This window comes from Lissotriton vulgaris, chromosome 3_1 (assembly GCF_964263255.1).
Source record: "Lissotriton vulgaris chromosome 3_1, aLisVul1.2, whole genome shotgun sequence".
Classification (NCBI taxonomy): domain Eukaryota; kingdom Metazoa; phylum Chordata; class Amphibia; order Caudata; family Salamandridae; genus Lissotriton; species Lissotriton vulgaris.
In genome coordinates, this window is record NC_141689.1 from 422,704,818 (window position 1) to 422,721,934 (window position 17,117).

At 43.5% G+C, this 17,117-nt stretch overlaps 1 protein-coding gene across 1 annotated transcript in view; it reads left to right on the forward strand.

Moving 5' to 3' along the window:
* The window catches only part of MTREX (Mtr4 exosome RNA helicase), a 751,215-nt gene that overhangs the window by 45,573 nt on the left and 688,525 nt on the right, over window positions 1-17,117 (forward strand). The window contains exon 4 of the mRNA XM_086960637.1: window positions 2,475-2,537. Coding sequence (XP_086816763.1) covers window positions 2,475-2,537 — 63 coding nt within the window. The remainder of the gene's footprint in view (window positions 1-2,474; window positions 2,538-17,117) is intronic.

The window sequence follows — 17,117 nt, forward strand, 5'->3', positions numbered from 1 at the left end:
ATTACGAATAATTGGTTCACTTAACTGTTAATTTTATTTGCTTTGCTTTTTATTCAGTGGCTTGCCTTGTCTATCTTGTGCATGTCCCTCTCATGAAGCATAGCCTCTTTGCCTTCTCTTTGAATTTCTGGCTTCTCTCCTTCCTCTGCTCGCTTTTAGAGACCTATGTTTTTCATTTGTCTAAAGCACTCAATGATTGTGTATCTGTTTTCCAGCTGCCTAGTGTGTTTCTTCTCTCTCAGCTCTCACTCTTGTGCTACTACCCTACCTCCCTTTATGATGATCTTATCGTTGTGTGCTTCCACCCCACAGTCCGTGGCGGTTGGTGGTAAATCACATCAGAGGGGCGCAAAACACATAATAATATACGCAATAATATAAATATTCCCGTTAAAAAAAAATCACTTACCTTACAATGCCGCTTGATGTTCTGCAGCACGTCCTACTTGTTCTGCAGCATTTCCTCAGAGCGCAAAGCTAACAGCCATCTCTCTCATCCAATCAAGGCGGCGTTCTCATACTGTTACGCAGCATGACTAAAGCTTCTTCATTGGTTGGAGTGGGCATGCTCTATGCTCCTAAAGGCACTGTAGGTCAGTGACTGCTCTCCAAAACAACTGTCCAAGTAAGTCTGGTTGGAGAGGGTTGAATTGTGCATGTTGGTTTGGCTGTAGCAAGGTTGTCAGCCAAACCAACCTGCGCAATACAAACTTAAGTGGCCACTCCCAACTGCTGCCAATCATTGGCAGCAGTGACGCACCGGCCCGCCCTGCCCTCGCATTCAATTTGCTGGCAGAGAGCAAAAAATAAAACAGTAATAAATTCATTTGATTACCATTTTATCATTATCGCTTTCTGGGTAGCACTGTGGGGGTTGACGCTCCTCCGCTCCCACGGAGGAATGGTCATTGCCCGCTGTGGTTTCACATCAGTGTCCTGCTACTCCCTCCCAAATCCACGTTGCTCTCTTTCCCATTTGTTTCTCTCCTAGCCCAACGTTGCTCTTCCTCTCGTCCAATTGCTTTTCTTCACACTGTGCCCTACATGTTGCTTTCCCCTCCCACGCCCTCAGTATTGCTTCCACCTCCCCTTTATTACTTCCACTCTGCCTGCATGAAAAAAAGTTAATACATTTCTTTTTTTTATATATATCAATCCAACTCAGATCAGTAGTTAAAGGAAAAAGCATCTGTCATTTTGTAGGTGTGCGAAGTGGGCAGGTAGCCGTGACACATTTGTGTTTTTTTTTTCCCTAGCTATGCTGAAAACCATTTGGAAAACAAGTAGATTCCAAAGCTAAAACCTTGTGACTCTGCCAATGGTTGTTTCTGAACTAGTTAAATTTCAAATATGCAAGAGTTGTGTGGTCTCGCAATTCAACACTGTAGTACTCCTAGAATTGCTGCCGCTACCACCTGTCTTTTCATATCCTAGGAAAATGGGTCAGTAGCCACCATCAATGAAGTTGAGCTTCGCCTGTGGGTGGTGCTCTGACAGCAGACTTTTACTGTGTTAATGGACAGCTCAATAAGAATGCAGAGCACTTTAATTAAAGTTGCAGCTGTTCAAGTTCTACCACGTTTTAACAAGCCTTATAGATAGGCCAGTGGAATTATGCAAAATTCGCTGCAGCAGCTGAATTGCATAATTATGGATTTGCTGCAATTGCCACATATTCCATTATCTAATGCATGATCTGCAGATTTTAACAAAAATGTGTTTCTAACTCAAACAGGTCACAGTATTTTTTGTAAATTGTGACCTGTGTTGTCTCCCAATGGAAGGCCTTAACCAAATGTTAGCTGGCCATCTTCCAGTTGCCTATTACTGTGTTTGGCTGTTATACTGGTACTAATTAGCGGAAACCTTTGTTCAGACAGTGTTAGTGTGAAAAAAGTAAAAATTATCCAGTAATACTATCACAGAATGTGTCACATTGCGCAGCATATTTACCCATTCTTAACCTCTTGGCCGCAGCGGTGATTCCGCCGCGGCGCTGGGATGGGTTGCACGGCGCTGCCATGCCTGTGACGGAACCACTCCGTCACGAGCCTTGGGCGCGCTGTGCTTATGACGGAGTGGTTCCGTCACGGCCCCGCCCACTCACTAATTCGCCCACACAGGCGTGGAATCAGTGCCGTGTGGGCGGAGCGGCCGCGGCGTGCCGGAAGCACTCTGTCATGAGCACAGCGTGCCCGTGACTGAGTGGTTCAGTCACTAGCACGGTAGGAGTTAATACATACTTTAGTAAACATGGTCGCATAATTTGGTTCTTCCATGCCATATAATCCCAGTAGCCCTGTTGTATATGACTTTTGTTACAACAAAGTATTTTCTGTTCATTTTTTTGAGTAAAGAAAGTGTTGTTTTGGAATAAGGAATGGTTATAAATAAATGACTTTTTCTTTTTAAGTAATAGTTTTTTTAATTTTGGAAGACACGTGTAAAATTTGACTTGTATTTTGTTTAATCAGGTTGCCTTACCTGAAGATGATGACTTGATAGCTCTAAAGCCTCGAACTGGAAAATCTGCCAAGGTATGTTCTTGTTGTTTAATTGATTGTATAATTAAAATGGTAGAATAAAAGTACAGTTGCTGAAAGGAGTTGGAGCATGACAAAATGTAGTTCCATATTTCCATTTGACATTTTTTTTCTTCATTTTATGCTTTAGCAATTGTCACACTACCAATGCTCATCCTTTGGCTCAATCTTGAGACCTCAAGACTCACTCACTGTAGTAGGTCACACTTTGTTGTGCTGAATCACAGATCATTTTTAAAAGTTCCTATAGAAAAGTTGGTAATTTGGGTTTTTGAGGATATATCCAGTTTGAGCAGGTGACTTTATTTTAGCATGTTCCTTGATTTATCTTAAAGACAAGCAAACGCCTGCACAGAGATGCCAATGAGATTGTGAGATGTCAACAAACACCTATGCACCAGTAGATTGAGGTGATATACTTCTCTGATGCAGGTGTGGTGGGTGACACTTCTCTGATGCAGGTTTGGTGGGTGACATATCATTATTGTAGTTGTGTAGTTTGTAACTGTGACATCTTATTGTTCGGTGTAGATGGTGCACAATACGTTTGTTGTTTTAGGCTCTTCAAAGTAGCTGAAATGTAGGGCATGAAGGAGAAAGTGGTCACTGTCAAGCAGTACATTCAAATTGAGTGCATTTCCTCTGGCTATAGAGTTGTGCCCAGTGTATTGCTTTACTAATCCGTATAGATGTTGGAGTGTTGCATATGTTGCTGAAACAGATTTAGACGTAAATCACACTATACATTGCTATTAGACACATAGTTGCAGGCTTGACTTATTATTAGTACTTCTATAAAGGGTTCTGCTACTAAATTCTCTTCGCAATCAAAGCTGAATAATCTCTAAAGAAATCACAGTAGCTCCTTTTCATCTGTTTGCTTTGCTCTTTTGTTGTGGGCTAGATTTGAGCTGTATAAATTCCCATCCAAGCCAATTTGTCAAGAGGGGAGTTGCTTGAAAGGCCAAGTGTCTGTGTACTCTGCTTCCCTAATTTATTTTTGGAAGCACTGAGCAAGTCAGGTTGCCAATTTGTTAAACTTTAGCAGGCTGATATTCGCAGATGATCTTCATATAGGTGGGTACCAAACAATTGAAATAGATGAAGAGCAGGTGCATTCAAAACTGCAGGTCAGCATGTCAGCATGACTGCATTTGATTGAAACGCAAAACTATCTACAAATTCAGCCCAAAAAGGAAAGACTTTGCTGCCTTTGAATAGAAATTAATTTGCTTTTTTCAAATTGGACTTAAAATGCCTTGACTATTTGTGCACTAGTTATTTGTTGGCAAATATATTCATTTAGATATAGAGGGTGAGCATTCAAGGCTTGGTTAATTTACAGCTTGAGTTTTTAAATCTCCATTAAAGAATGATAAATGTAACAAGGTTTCAGAAGTCACTGACTAGCAAAAATGTATGTCTTCATTTAAAACATCCTAATTTTTTTAACCTTTATTTTTCAGTTTTGTAGAACATTACAAAGTAAAAATCAGCAAACCGTGATGCATATGGGTTTGACGAAGTGAACATAGTTCAATTCTAGCTTTACAACATATTTCAGAGTACACTGGGATGCCCGTATCCCACAGGAAGCAGCCATGCTCGCACTGCATGAGTGCTACATACTATCACCTTGGCTCAACTGAGGCAGGACCCCTGCCAGTGCAACCACAAACCGCCCCCCACGCCCCCTGCTGTCATCAGTGCTGCTGCTATCCATCTCGGCTATATTCGATTCCGGGTCTAGGAGTGTGTCACACAAGTCTCTCCAGTCCAACGGGTCATCAGTCTGAGTTTCATATGGGTGTTCTCCGCCAGAGACCACTCCAATACATCTTTGCCAGTGTGCTGTCTCGGGTGCTCTTTGTCCCATCCACACGATAGCGACTCTACTTCTGGCCAATACTAACTAATACTATCATATCTTAATTTCCTACCTTTTGGTCGTTTGATGTTTGTCTATGAGACAACACTCAGGGTAAAGAACGATATTCAAGAATACATCTTAATTATAACTGTTCTAGGGTGATATTTTGAAGGACACAAAAAAGGATTCTATCCCTCTCCGGAGCTTATTACAATGTTCAGACGGCCTTGTAAGCGCTTGTGTAGTTGGGCACTGTGACAACAATTACGTTTTCTCTGAGTCCAGAGATCTTATGTTCCCTGCAGTCTACGTGCGTTTTTGAGTTAATTTCACACTGGGCTCCTTGAATCTAGGTGCTAGGCAGAAAAAAAGTATGACAACCATTTTCCCAGTTTTTTTGTGTGCCTGGATGCATTAAGGGGCAGGAGTAGCTGAGGGAGTTTGTCAACTGAAGGTGAACTGGCAATAATATTCCACAAAGGGGAAGATTTATAGTTTGCAATGGTAAATTAGCCCAAAGACTGACTGACCATTGTCCATTTGACTAATGTTCTTGGGATGTGATGGACAGTGAATGAGGAAATGAGTAGGCATGGGTGGTAAATTCCGTTCCGCTTGCGGAATTTGGGTAAATTTGCTATCTGCGGAAAACGCGAAATTGCCAAAAATTCAGCGGCTTCGCAGAATTTTTTGCTTGTTAACACTTTCAAAATGCGGGTACGCAAGATATTTCTCCCCGAGCACGCAAACAGCGTTCACGAACAGAAAAAAAGCATCATATAGTTGATGTTCAAAAAGAGAGCCACTGGTGGTGGGAATTTTATTAACAAAATAGTGGCTCCCCAGAGTTACCAATCTGCAGGAACCTCTATTTCGTAAACAAATAGACTTCTTGGGCAGGGGCACCTAGAGAACTGAGGACAACCACCGATTGCCCACCAGCACCTGCAGAAATACTGGTTTGTAGTTTGGGTCTTAGTACCCATTACACTTTATCTTCAGAATTGTAGGTCGTAGAGAGAGGTTTACATGCTTCTGGTATTTGGGAAAACCATTGTAAGCCAACTGGGCACATCAAACTAAACTAGAGTAAAAAGGAAGAGCCCTTGGGAAAATGACAATATAGACTCCCAAAAATTTCAAATATACTCATCTTGGTGCCCGAGCAACGTTGGCCAATGCACTGTGGAGCTGTCCTATACAGCTATTGAGGATTATGGCTCTGGTTCACCCCTCAGCAGTCACCTACCTAGCCGGACATTCCCCCTCTACTTGTCACTCCCCTTAAGACGTTTATTTTGGCTATGCCACGTGCTATTAACTCTCATTTCTGTGCAATCTCAGTTTTCCTCCTTTGTCTATACTTGGCTCCTGTAACTGATGTAATTTTGCTACCTGTAACTCGCTGATCCTTCTGTAAAGCGCTCTGATATCTCCGGGTCTAGCCAGCGCTATATTAAACTTTTCAAATAAATAAATAGCACCACCAAGAATAGAGAGGTGGAAGATTCAACTGCAGGCGTACTTGTCCAGCTACGCTACAGACCAGGTTTCTTTAGCAGGAGCGAGCCTGGGGCATACCTGGTTGTCAAGAGGGGCGTTTGCCAATATTATTAACTCATTCTTGATAGAGCGCATGGCTACCCTTAGGCATCCCAGCACTAGACGAGATTACAAGATGGTACCAGTCTCACTGTAATTTCTGGAAGAGCCATGTTTTTAGTTGCTTTCTGAACGTCAGAAGGTAGGTCGTTCATCTAAGTTGGATTGGGAGTGTGTGCCATATGATGGCTGCATTGTATGCAAACATTCGTCCTCCTGAACGAGTTCTACTGATTTTTAAGGACCTTCACTTAAAAAAGATTGGCCGATCTCAGGCTGCGAGATGGTCGATGAAAGGGTTTTGTGCGCAATGCAGAGTGCTTTGAATATTATGCGTTCTGAAATGGGTAGCCAATGTAGTGCTTTCAGTGCTGGTTTGGCTGAGTGTTTTTGGGGATGTTGTATAGTAACTTGGCCGCGCAATTCTGCATTACCTGAAGTTTCCTTGCAGTGGTCTTCGGGGTGCCCTGATATAGTGAGTTACACTAGTCCAGCCGAGGTAGAATCAGTGCCTTGACCATAGTTCTGCGTGCGTTCTCGGGGAGCAGGGGCAGTATTTTCATTAATTGTCTTACTATTCCATAGATGGTAGCTGCTACTTGGGACTGCTTGGTGGTCTAGTTTTATTGACCGGTCTAGCCAGATTCCTAGGCTTTTGATCCTGTCTTTGGGTTTTGGGGCTGGACCAGGCAGTTAGGCCAGTTCAGTTTTGGAGTGGATCTTGTGACATTGCTAAGGATCATTAACTGTCTTCTCCCCGTTAAGCTTCAGATATGATTGGTCCATCCAGGTGGCCACCTTTACCAGGCATGATTCAAGGTCAACTACACTCTTAGGCTGATTTAGGGCTACGACTAGCTGAGTGCATCTGCATAGGTCACTATCTGGACCTCATACGGAATGACTATCTCAGCCAGTGGTCTCAGGTACACATTGAACAGGGTAGGCTTAATGATGAGCCCTGTGGTACCCCACAGGTAAGAGGGATTGTTCTTGAGGTATGTCCACCTTCAAATAACTGGAATGTTAGAAATTACTCCAGCTATGCTAGTGCTTTGACTGTCACTCCCACGTCATTAAGTCTATCTAGTAGAATGCCATGATTTACAGTTTCAAATGCAGCACTCAAATCAAGCAGGATGATTGCTGCTGTGCCAGCGAGGTCGAGCACTTTACATGATTCCTCCATGACTGTAAGTAAAGCTGTCTCTGTGCCATGGTTAGGTAGTAATCCTGTCTGGGTCGGTGTGTAAGATTTTGTGGGAGTACAGCAAGTGAGTGAGGGTCTTTTTTATGTGTTTTTGCAGAATTCTGCTTGTCAAGGGGAGGAGCGAGACCGGCCGGTAGTTGCTCCATACCCCTGGGTTGAGATTTGTTTTTTTTTATAAGTACTTTGACCATTGCATGTTTCCAGGTTGATGGTACTATTGAGTTACTTATGGACGAGTTGGTTACTTCCAGTACGGCTGGAAGAATCACCTCTGACTTTGTGCAGCGCGCGCTGGTGCTGGGACGCAGTGTGATCCCGATTTTACTGACGTGAAAAGTTTGGAGAGGTACTTAAATCGAGGATTGGAAAATCCGTCAGGCCGACCTTAGCCTCTATGGTACTTCCCAGTTCTATCTTAGGCTTATTTGGTTCAGTGGCGGGGGGGAAAGGCATTACATATGTCAAGTATTGTTTTTATTAAAAAATTCTGCAAATTCTACATATCGCTGGGGAGCTGATTCTGCAGACCATTCAGGCTGGGGGCATTGTGATAGCTTTTTTACTATTCTTGCAATTTCCCTGGTGGCATTTGCTGCCACATTAATCTTCTCTTCAAAGCGATTAATTGGCTCCACATGACGCAGCGGTCACACAACATGTTTTTCTGCAGTACACAGACGGAGAATTTTAGCGACCTCCTTCCTCCCCGGAGTCGCCCCAAAAACTTTTGGGGGCTTTACACGACGTACATTTCTTCTAGAGGGACTGAACAACCTGAGACTGATCATGACTTGCAGGAACGTAACATACACCATCTAATTGATTCATCTTACAATACCAATAGGCAGTCAAAAGGTCTGTTGAGTCGAGGCCTACCTGCACATGTTACTAATGTTGAGCTCTGGAGTGTCCGAAAAAGAAGATATCATAGTTACCTGTATGCGATAAGGTATTTGCGCACAAAGCCGTGTTCATTTGAAAATTGATCTGTAAGTATTATGTACCATTGCACTTATATGCACGCCTTGTGCACAATTCATAGCTGTCAGATGTAGCATCTTGCTTCCTGTATGTTAAGTATACGTTTTTACAAATAAAATAAAAAATAAAAAAAATAAAAATCTTCTCTTCAAAGTATGGGGCCTTGGACTGTTTTAGTTTTCTTTTGATAAATCTTTATCGCCTCTCTATATTTTTGTTTTTTCTCTGGGCAGTCCCTCTAGTTTTTTACATTTTTGCTTTACTTCCCATATTCTGGGGGTAAACCATGGAGATCGTTTTTCTGTCTGTCTCTTTGAGCTCCATTTGTAAGGGATGATGGAATCCAGTGACCTTTCCATCCATTGAATGAAATTGTCGTTGGCTATACTGGGGTCGGGGTTACGTTTGGGGGGTCCCGCTGGCCAGTGTATTTGACCAGATTCCAGTGTCTAGTTTAGCCCATGATTGGTCCCATTTCTTTGCTGGCTGTCCATTGGAAACTATTTTAGGTGACTTCAAGCTCAATATGCGAGTGGAAATTGATCCAGGCATACTTCGGGGTCTTGGCGATGGTCCACTCCGATCCTGATGGCTCTGTTGAGAGTCCTCATGAATCATTCCACCTCACCGTTGGCTTGAGGCCACTGAGGGGTGATTCGCTGATTTTGGACCTCACTTTGCATCAGGAAGTCATGGAAGTCCTGGCTCTGGAAGGGTGGCCCATTGTCTGACTTAACTTCTTCTGGAAGTTAAAACATGGCACAGGTCTTCTCCAAGGCAGGTTGGACTAGGCTGAACGCCCTAGACGGGACCAGCTTGGCAATGAGGAACTTTGAAAATGATTCCAGGATTACTATGGTGTGCCACCTGTCCAAGAAGCTCCCAAATACTATACTAGTCTTAGTCCAGGGTTTGAGGCCGGGTTCCACAGTAAGCACAGGTGCCAGAGCAGGGTCGATCCCGGTGATGGTGCATGGGTGACAGTGCTGGACCTCTTCATCCACCATTTCTTCCATGTTGGGGAACCACACCTTGGTGCGCAAGCTTGCCTTTGTCTTAGCGGTCCCTTGATGGCCTCGATAGGTGAGCGTGACCATTCGCTGGCATAGGCTTCTTGGGACTAAAATACGTTGCCCCTGTGGCTCCAGTGCCGACCCGCTGACGCTTAGTTCGTGCCATACTCTCGAGAGTTGGCATAGGGAATTCTGTTCTTCTGCTTTGAGTATGTTGGCTCCGTCGAGGAAACGATGCCACTGCCCCTTCTCGAGGGCCTCCTTCACCCTTCCTGGGGTGACCTCCTCTTTGGTGGTATCTCGCAGTTCTTACTTTGTAACCGCCACAGGGCAGGCGTTGGTCACAGCCATGTGCACGAATGCTTCTGTGTTTGTTGCTTCATCCAGCGTGGTTTCACTGTCCCTCTGGGTGGGGTATCTGGACAGGAAGTCAGCTGGTTTGTCTGCCCCTGGTCTGTAGAGTAGCTGGATGAGTACGCCTGCAGTTGAATCGCCCACCTCTCTATTCTTGGGGGTGCTATTTATTTATTTATTTGAAAAGTTTTATATAGCGCCGGCTAGACCCGGAGGCATCATTGCGCTTTACATGTCCTTTAACGATATCGCCTTGCCCTACCTACTCCATTACTCACTAATGTAGGTCTGCATGGTGAGAACCTGCACTGCAATCAGTGCAACATACTGTCCAACATATATTTCCAACAATTCATAACTGAATCATGGTTGGGAAATGATATGGCTCCAGTCCTGCATGAAGCTATTCATTCCTGTAGGCTATCAAACGATCACCCAAAATTGTATTGGCAAAAAAGGAGGTCGTCTAGCTGTTGTGTTCAGGCAAACATTACATATCACTGAAGTTGATGAGATCTCTAAAGAATTGTGAGGCTCTTCTAACAAGATGCAATACTACACCGTCTTCATCCTGTAACTTCCTGCTCCTTTACAGACCTCCATCTAGCAAGGCGACATTCCCAGACTCACTTCTAGACACAGTTTCATGCCTGATAACAATACACTCCAACTTGTGCATTCTGGGTGACCTCAACATTTGGTTTGACCCATCCAAAAACAATATTCACTGGCCTAGACGCACTGAACGTGCTTCATATTGTCCACAAACCCACACACATCGCTGGACCTATATTTGATGTCATTTTCGCTAATACAGAACTAGTTACCTTTCAAACTATAATTCCAGTCACATGGTCAGACCACCACTTGCTTGCTTTCCATCATAACACACTACTACGGGACTCACCTAAAACTAGCCCACATCCATCCACCTATCGGCCGTGGAACAAACTCAATTTGGACACTTTAGAAACATAACTAACATAAAGTACAAATCTGGAAACAATAACTTCGGTTCATAATCTATATGAGTGGCTACAGGAAGCTTTTGATATCCTGATACCACTCAAAACCACACAACAGCACAAAAGAAAACAAGCGCCTTGGAGAAACTTAGAAATAAAAGGCCTAAAACAGCAAATTGGAAAGCTGGAGCGTACCTGGCTCAAAACAAATGCCAAACAAGACAAACTTCACCTACAAAAAATTAACAGATTATACCAGTCAGCTATCAAATAGGCTAAGAAAAGTTACCATTCAGACAAAATTCAAAATGCTAAATGTGCAAATAAAGAATTCTATAAAATACTCACTGAATTTCGCAAACCAAATTGCTTAGAAGGAACTCATCCTGTTACTCAAGATTTCACAGACAAACTAGCAAACCATTACACAGACCAAGCAGACACAATGGACCTGTACTTAAAACAGAAACAAAGCACCAGCACTAATCCCTGTACAAAACAACAATCCAAGAATACTTTAACCCAGCCTCTCAGTTTCTTTCAACACATCTTGCACAATGAATTTATGGACCTGGTCAAAGCAAGCAGGCCTGCCGGCAACCCGTCTGACCCCTGTCCACCAAAAACTTTCAAGACAATTCTTTTAACAAGCTCTGCTGCCATTCCAGCAAGAAGAATCATCAACGATTCCTTAACTACTGGAATATTTCCAGAAGAATAAAAAAAACACATATGTCCTTTACGGAAGAAAGCAAATTTGGACCCGGTGAACCCTGACAACTACAGGCTCATTACAAATTGACCTTTCCTGGGCAAACTGATAGAAAGAGCAGCGTTCACCCAGATGTCACAATTCATTAAAGAGAATGAAATACTCTCAGACTTCCTAAAAGGATTCCGTCCGGGAAGATGCACTGAATCTGCCCTCCTTGCTATCTGGGATGACCTGAAGAATACAGTTGACCGCAGCGTGACTGCTGCACTACTCCTCTTGTACCTCTCAGCTGCCTTTGACACAGTTGACCATGACACTCTGAAACAAAGTTTCTATGAAGCCGGCATAGAGGGAACTGCTCTAGACTGGATTGCGTCCTACCTTCAAAACAGAACTAATGTCATCCATACCCCACTTTTCTTGTCCAAACCATACTCCACAAAAGCAGGGGTCCCTCAAGGTTCTATCATCTTGCCCATGCTTTTCAATATCTGCATGAAGTCATTACCGGTACTGATCAATCAATTTCACCTCACGTGCTATAACTTTGCCAATGACACGCAAATACTTCAACTGGAATGCCCCAAAGACATTAAAAAATCCCCAATGTTCAGTTGTCTCAGAGCCGTGGATCAGTGGATAACTTGGAGCCATCTCAAATTGAATGCTTCAAAAACGGAAATACTCATGTGTGGCAAATGGAAATATTACGACCTGCTTGCTGCCCAGCCTGCTGAACTGGGATCACCGCCTAAAGTATCGAAGGAAGTAAGAAACCTTTGAATGACCATGGACTCCTAGCTGTCGATAAATGCCCAAGTGGACAAACTAGCAAGATCAAGCTTTGTCACTATAAAAACGCTGCAACAAATTTTCCCTCATTTGGGATTTGCACACAAGGTCTAAGCTACTATCTACCTTGTTCTGTCCTAACTAGATTACGCCAATAGTCTCTACCACGGATCACCTTTAACGACCATGAAAAGACTACAACGGATTCCGAACTCTGCTGCCAAACTACTCTTGCATATCAAACCTCGAGACCACATCTCACCTGCCTTGAAAGCCCTGCATTGGTTACCGGTGTCCAGAAGACCCGCGTTCAAGCTATTTTGTATCATCCACAAAGCAATACATGGAATGGGACCGCTCAATGATAAAATCACCAAACGCATTAAACAAAGGAACCTATGCTCTAAAGGGGCATCTCACCTCAAAATCCCAAGATACAAGAAAAAAACAATGGGTGGCACATTCTTCTCTGTTCAAGCAGCCAAACTATGGACATCTTTACCTCCCAACATAAGATCCACGACAACCACCTTCTTCAGAAAACTACTCTAATTGGCTCTTCCCCACATATGCACCATAAGGAGACAGTAAGCTACAGCATATTCCTTTGTATATAAACATTCATTTTCACTATAGATATGTACCTATCTTTGTGTATTGCTGTGTATAAACATGTAGAATAATTATGTTGTAAGTAAATAAATAAATAAAAATCATCTTTGGTCTTCCATTGTGCATCTATGTACCTTCCATGTACTTGGTCATTTTCAAAAAGATTCACTTTGGCAAAGTGGATAAAACATATCACATGCACATCCTATAAAAAGCATATTACTTGAAGCGGAAACATGTCACACACACATTTTGGACATCGAGCAATCTACTTACAACGACCATCTGTTAACCATTTTCAAAAACATGACAACCTTGTATCAAAAATAGTTTTTTATTTTCTTATTTACTTTTTATATTCAATGTAATAACATTATTCACATGTATAAAAAAACAAAAATCACAGTTCATAAAGGTCAATATTTGTTCATAAACATTTCCTTTATCTATAACAAAACAGGTTGTCTTAGTACATATTCTTGCAGCAACATATATTATTCTCACTTGTCTTGATACATTTGTTGACCTGATATTATTTATAATACATCTGTCTTAGTAACTGTAAAAATTCATTTTACCGCCTTTTTCTCAATGATGCAACTGACGGTTTATGTTCTGGCTACACATGTTTCGGCTTGCGCCTTCCTCAGGACTCCGTCATAAATTCTTAAAGAGAGAGAATAACAATAGTTTGGTCTCTGATTAATGTGCCTGTTTAATAGGTCAATTTAAACAGAAAATTATACATTCATTAAAAGGATGAAGTAGTCTATGAGGCCAAAAGCATCCCGTTGCGCTTATTGTGCTCTAAATCACCCGTGTAATTCGATCTCTTAAAAACATAGTGAACAAAGATTGAGCCTGATTTTAGAAAAGTATTCAGGTTCCTAAACCCTTCACCAAAAGTGGGTTACTGTCATGCTTAAAACTTTATTTATTATTCTATTTATGCCTGTAGGTATTGGCTCTAAATATTCCAGTTCTACTTTTCCTTTATTGTGGAAATTTAGTTATCCTGTCCTTCACTTTTAGCAGATAATACGTTTCTGTTTAAAGTAATCAAACGCAATAGAGCATAAGATTGTAATTTCCCTCAGAAGTTAACATTTAATGTTTGAGCCTTAACTTGTTATTCCAGTTATACCTGTAAGAATTGATTCTAAATAATCTGGTCTACTTCTCTTGTATTTAAAATGTTTCTTATCCTTCACTTTTAGCAGTTGGTTTTATTTCTGTTGAAAGTAGTCAAACATAAAAAGAAATTAGATTTCAATTATCATAGGGAGTCAACATTCCGATAATATCCTTTTTAATAAGGGTAATACCTTTTCAAAAACTTATATCACCTGATTTGGGTGAGTTCTTCATGGTGACAGGCTTTGTAGTTGTCTGAAACTGCTTATTGCTTGTATTCTTTGATAATATCTCCTCTGTAAAGATATATAGAGAATTTGTTTAAGTTGCCTTTTAGTCCCATCGGGCAGTGAGCTATGAAAAGATCCAAACTAACCGGTTTATCAATACTTTTTTTATAGCAGTGTATATTACCTCATGGATCAATAATTTTAATTCCTGTTCAATTATTGGGCAAGAAGTGCTTTATTGTTGCTTCCACCAAGTAAAATTCCTAGTTCTGAATGGGGAAAAGCATACTGTCTTCGTATTATTGCACATGCTCCTTATCTATTCTTTTGTCTTTAACGAAAATTAATCAGACTTATGTTGTAGACCCTATTATGGCCTTTATTCCCCCTTCCTTCTATTCCTTACCGGAGATAAAGGATGATGATGACTTCAAAGCAAAAATCAAGGCTCTATATTTTTAGTTCTCAATTCATTGGTCTGCAAGCTGAAAAGGTCAGTGACATTATATAAATAATTCATTGTGCACAGTACATCTTGATAAGACTCAATATATATAGAGTAGTTCTTCCGGTCCCTTCTATGATTATGAGAATTTAGTTATCTCATTTCATTTTATGTATTCAACACATCTTAACTTAGTTGTTATATCTCTTAGGGCGGCATTCTGGACATCCTGGTGTATGCCGAGAGCCCATACTCCACACGCATCCCCTGGGGCAAAGATTAGATCAAACCAGGCAAGCTGAGCTCAACAAGCTGATCCCACCATATGCTGTCCACCCCGCCCCAATCCCGGGAATGCCTTCGGAGACACTCTCCGCATTTCTATACCCGGTACGCATTACTGGTTGTACCTCTTAGGGGGGCATTCCGGTCGGGCGAGGGCATGCCGTGAGCCCATACTCCACACGCATACCCCGGGGCAAGACTAGATCAATGCATGCCGAGCTCAACATGCTGAGCCCACCATGCTCCCGTCCACCTCGCCCCAACCCAGGAAATGCCCTCTGAAATGGACTCTCTGCATGCCCCCACCCGGCACTATCACGCTTTGTGCTCCAATTTAAACTAATGCCGATCCATATATTTTAATAATTGAAAATGTCCAATAGCATTAACCCTTGTTTTACAATTCGACGACTCAGCATTACGGCGCATTCCTGACCTGTCTTCCTTGTTCGGTGCACCGCCCCATATAAGCCACACCGGTGAAGCCGCGTTGCTCCTGTTGCCCTTTAAATGCTTCCCTTGAACTTGCGCGTCAGCATATGACTCCATCAGCTGCGGCCGCTCCTCACGCAGCTCCCTGCCCTACAGGACGCCTGGTATCTTAGCGCTGCAACGCTAAACTGCTATCTGCCACCTGGTATCGTAGCGCTTCAACGCTAGACTGCTATCTGCCACCCCGCCTTTGCTCCCATATTCACTATTGCCCAGATTATAGCATCGCTAGATTGCCTGATTGCCTGCCTTGCTGAGCATAACTATACCGTAGCGCTAGATTACCAAAGTGCACTTTTATAATCGTTTGTACTGCGCTGTGCTGCCTGTAGAAACCATTGTGCTCGACTGTACCGGTGCCACTTCCATTGACATCACATTGTTTATACCCCAATCCGGTTTCGTTTCTCGGCTTGCGGCCATTTTGTTGTTGATGTTGTGCCTCCCTGCCCGGATCTCTGCCCCGCTCCCGCCTCCCAGCTGACCCTCCCACCATCCACATATGACAGGTGCACTTGCGCGCAGCGTTCGCGCGCAGCGGTAGCGCCCTACGCCTGGACCGCGCCCAGCGCCAGACCCCCTGGCCCCCGCAAAACCCTCTCCACCCGCTTATCGTACGACAACACTTCCCTCCTTCCTCCTTGCCCTCAACCCCGGACGCACAGCACAATGCTGCACAGCTACCCCAGGATACCCCCATGGACCATTCGCCTGCCACTCCTGCAAGTACACCTGCATCAGAACCCACACCAAAGCCACTTCCTCCAAACACAGATCCAACTCTAACCACCTCCTGCTGAACACCCGCTCGGTGCACAGACACGCCACTGAACTCTGGGATCTACTAGACACTACATCGCCGGGCGTCGCCTTCCTTACTGAAACATGGATGAACGCCTCATCAGCACCCGACATCGCCATAGCCATCCCTGACAATTACAAGATCATCCAAAAAAAGACCGCACCATCCAAACAGGAGGAGGCATCGCCATCGTCCATAAGAACACCATCCGAATCCCGACCAGCTCCGACGACAACCTCGCGACCGCCGAACACCTTCACTTCCAGATCCACGCCACCCCAGGACAATACTTAAAGGCACCCTCATCTACAGACCACCAGGAACCCGCACACAATTCAACGAAGACATTACTGACTTCATCAGCCCACATGCCCTCACATCCGAGAACTACATCCTACTGGGAGACCTCAACTTCCACCTGGAAAAGAAAAAAGACAGCAACACCACCACCCTTCTGGACAACCTGGCCAATCTCCGACTCAAACAACTTGTTGACACCCCCACCCACTTAGCCGGACACACGCTCGACCCTATCTTCACCTCCAGCAAACACATCTCCTTCGATCACACCTCAGCTCTCCATTGGACGGACCACAGCTGCGTCCACTTCAGCTACAAAAAGACCACAACTCGCAACCCCCCACAACCTAGTCCCCGAAGAAACTGGAACAAAATCACCACCGACCAACTCACCACATCACTCAACCGAAACCCTCCTGCCATTTCATCGGACCCAAACCAAGCCGCCACCAAACTCACACAATGGATCACCCACAGCGCTGACTAATTAGCACCCTTGAAAACCCACCAGATCAAAAAAGGTAGCAAAAAGGCCCCCTGGTTCAACGATGACCTTAAGAAATCCAAGAAGTTATGTCGCACCCTCGAGAGAACCTGGAGAAAAAACCCAACGCCTGACAACATGACCTCCTTCAAGGACGCCACCCGCAAAAACCACCAATTGATCCGATCCACCAAGAAATCAGCATTCAAGGATCGACTCGACAACAACGCCCACAACAGCAAAGAACTATTCAACATCGTCAAAGAATTTACCAACCCCACCGCCGGC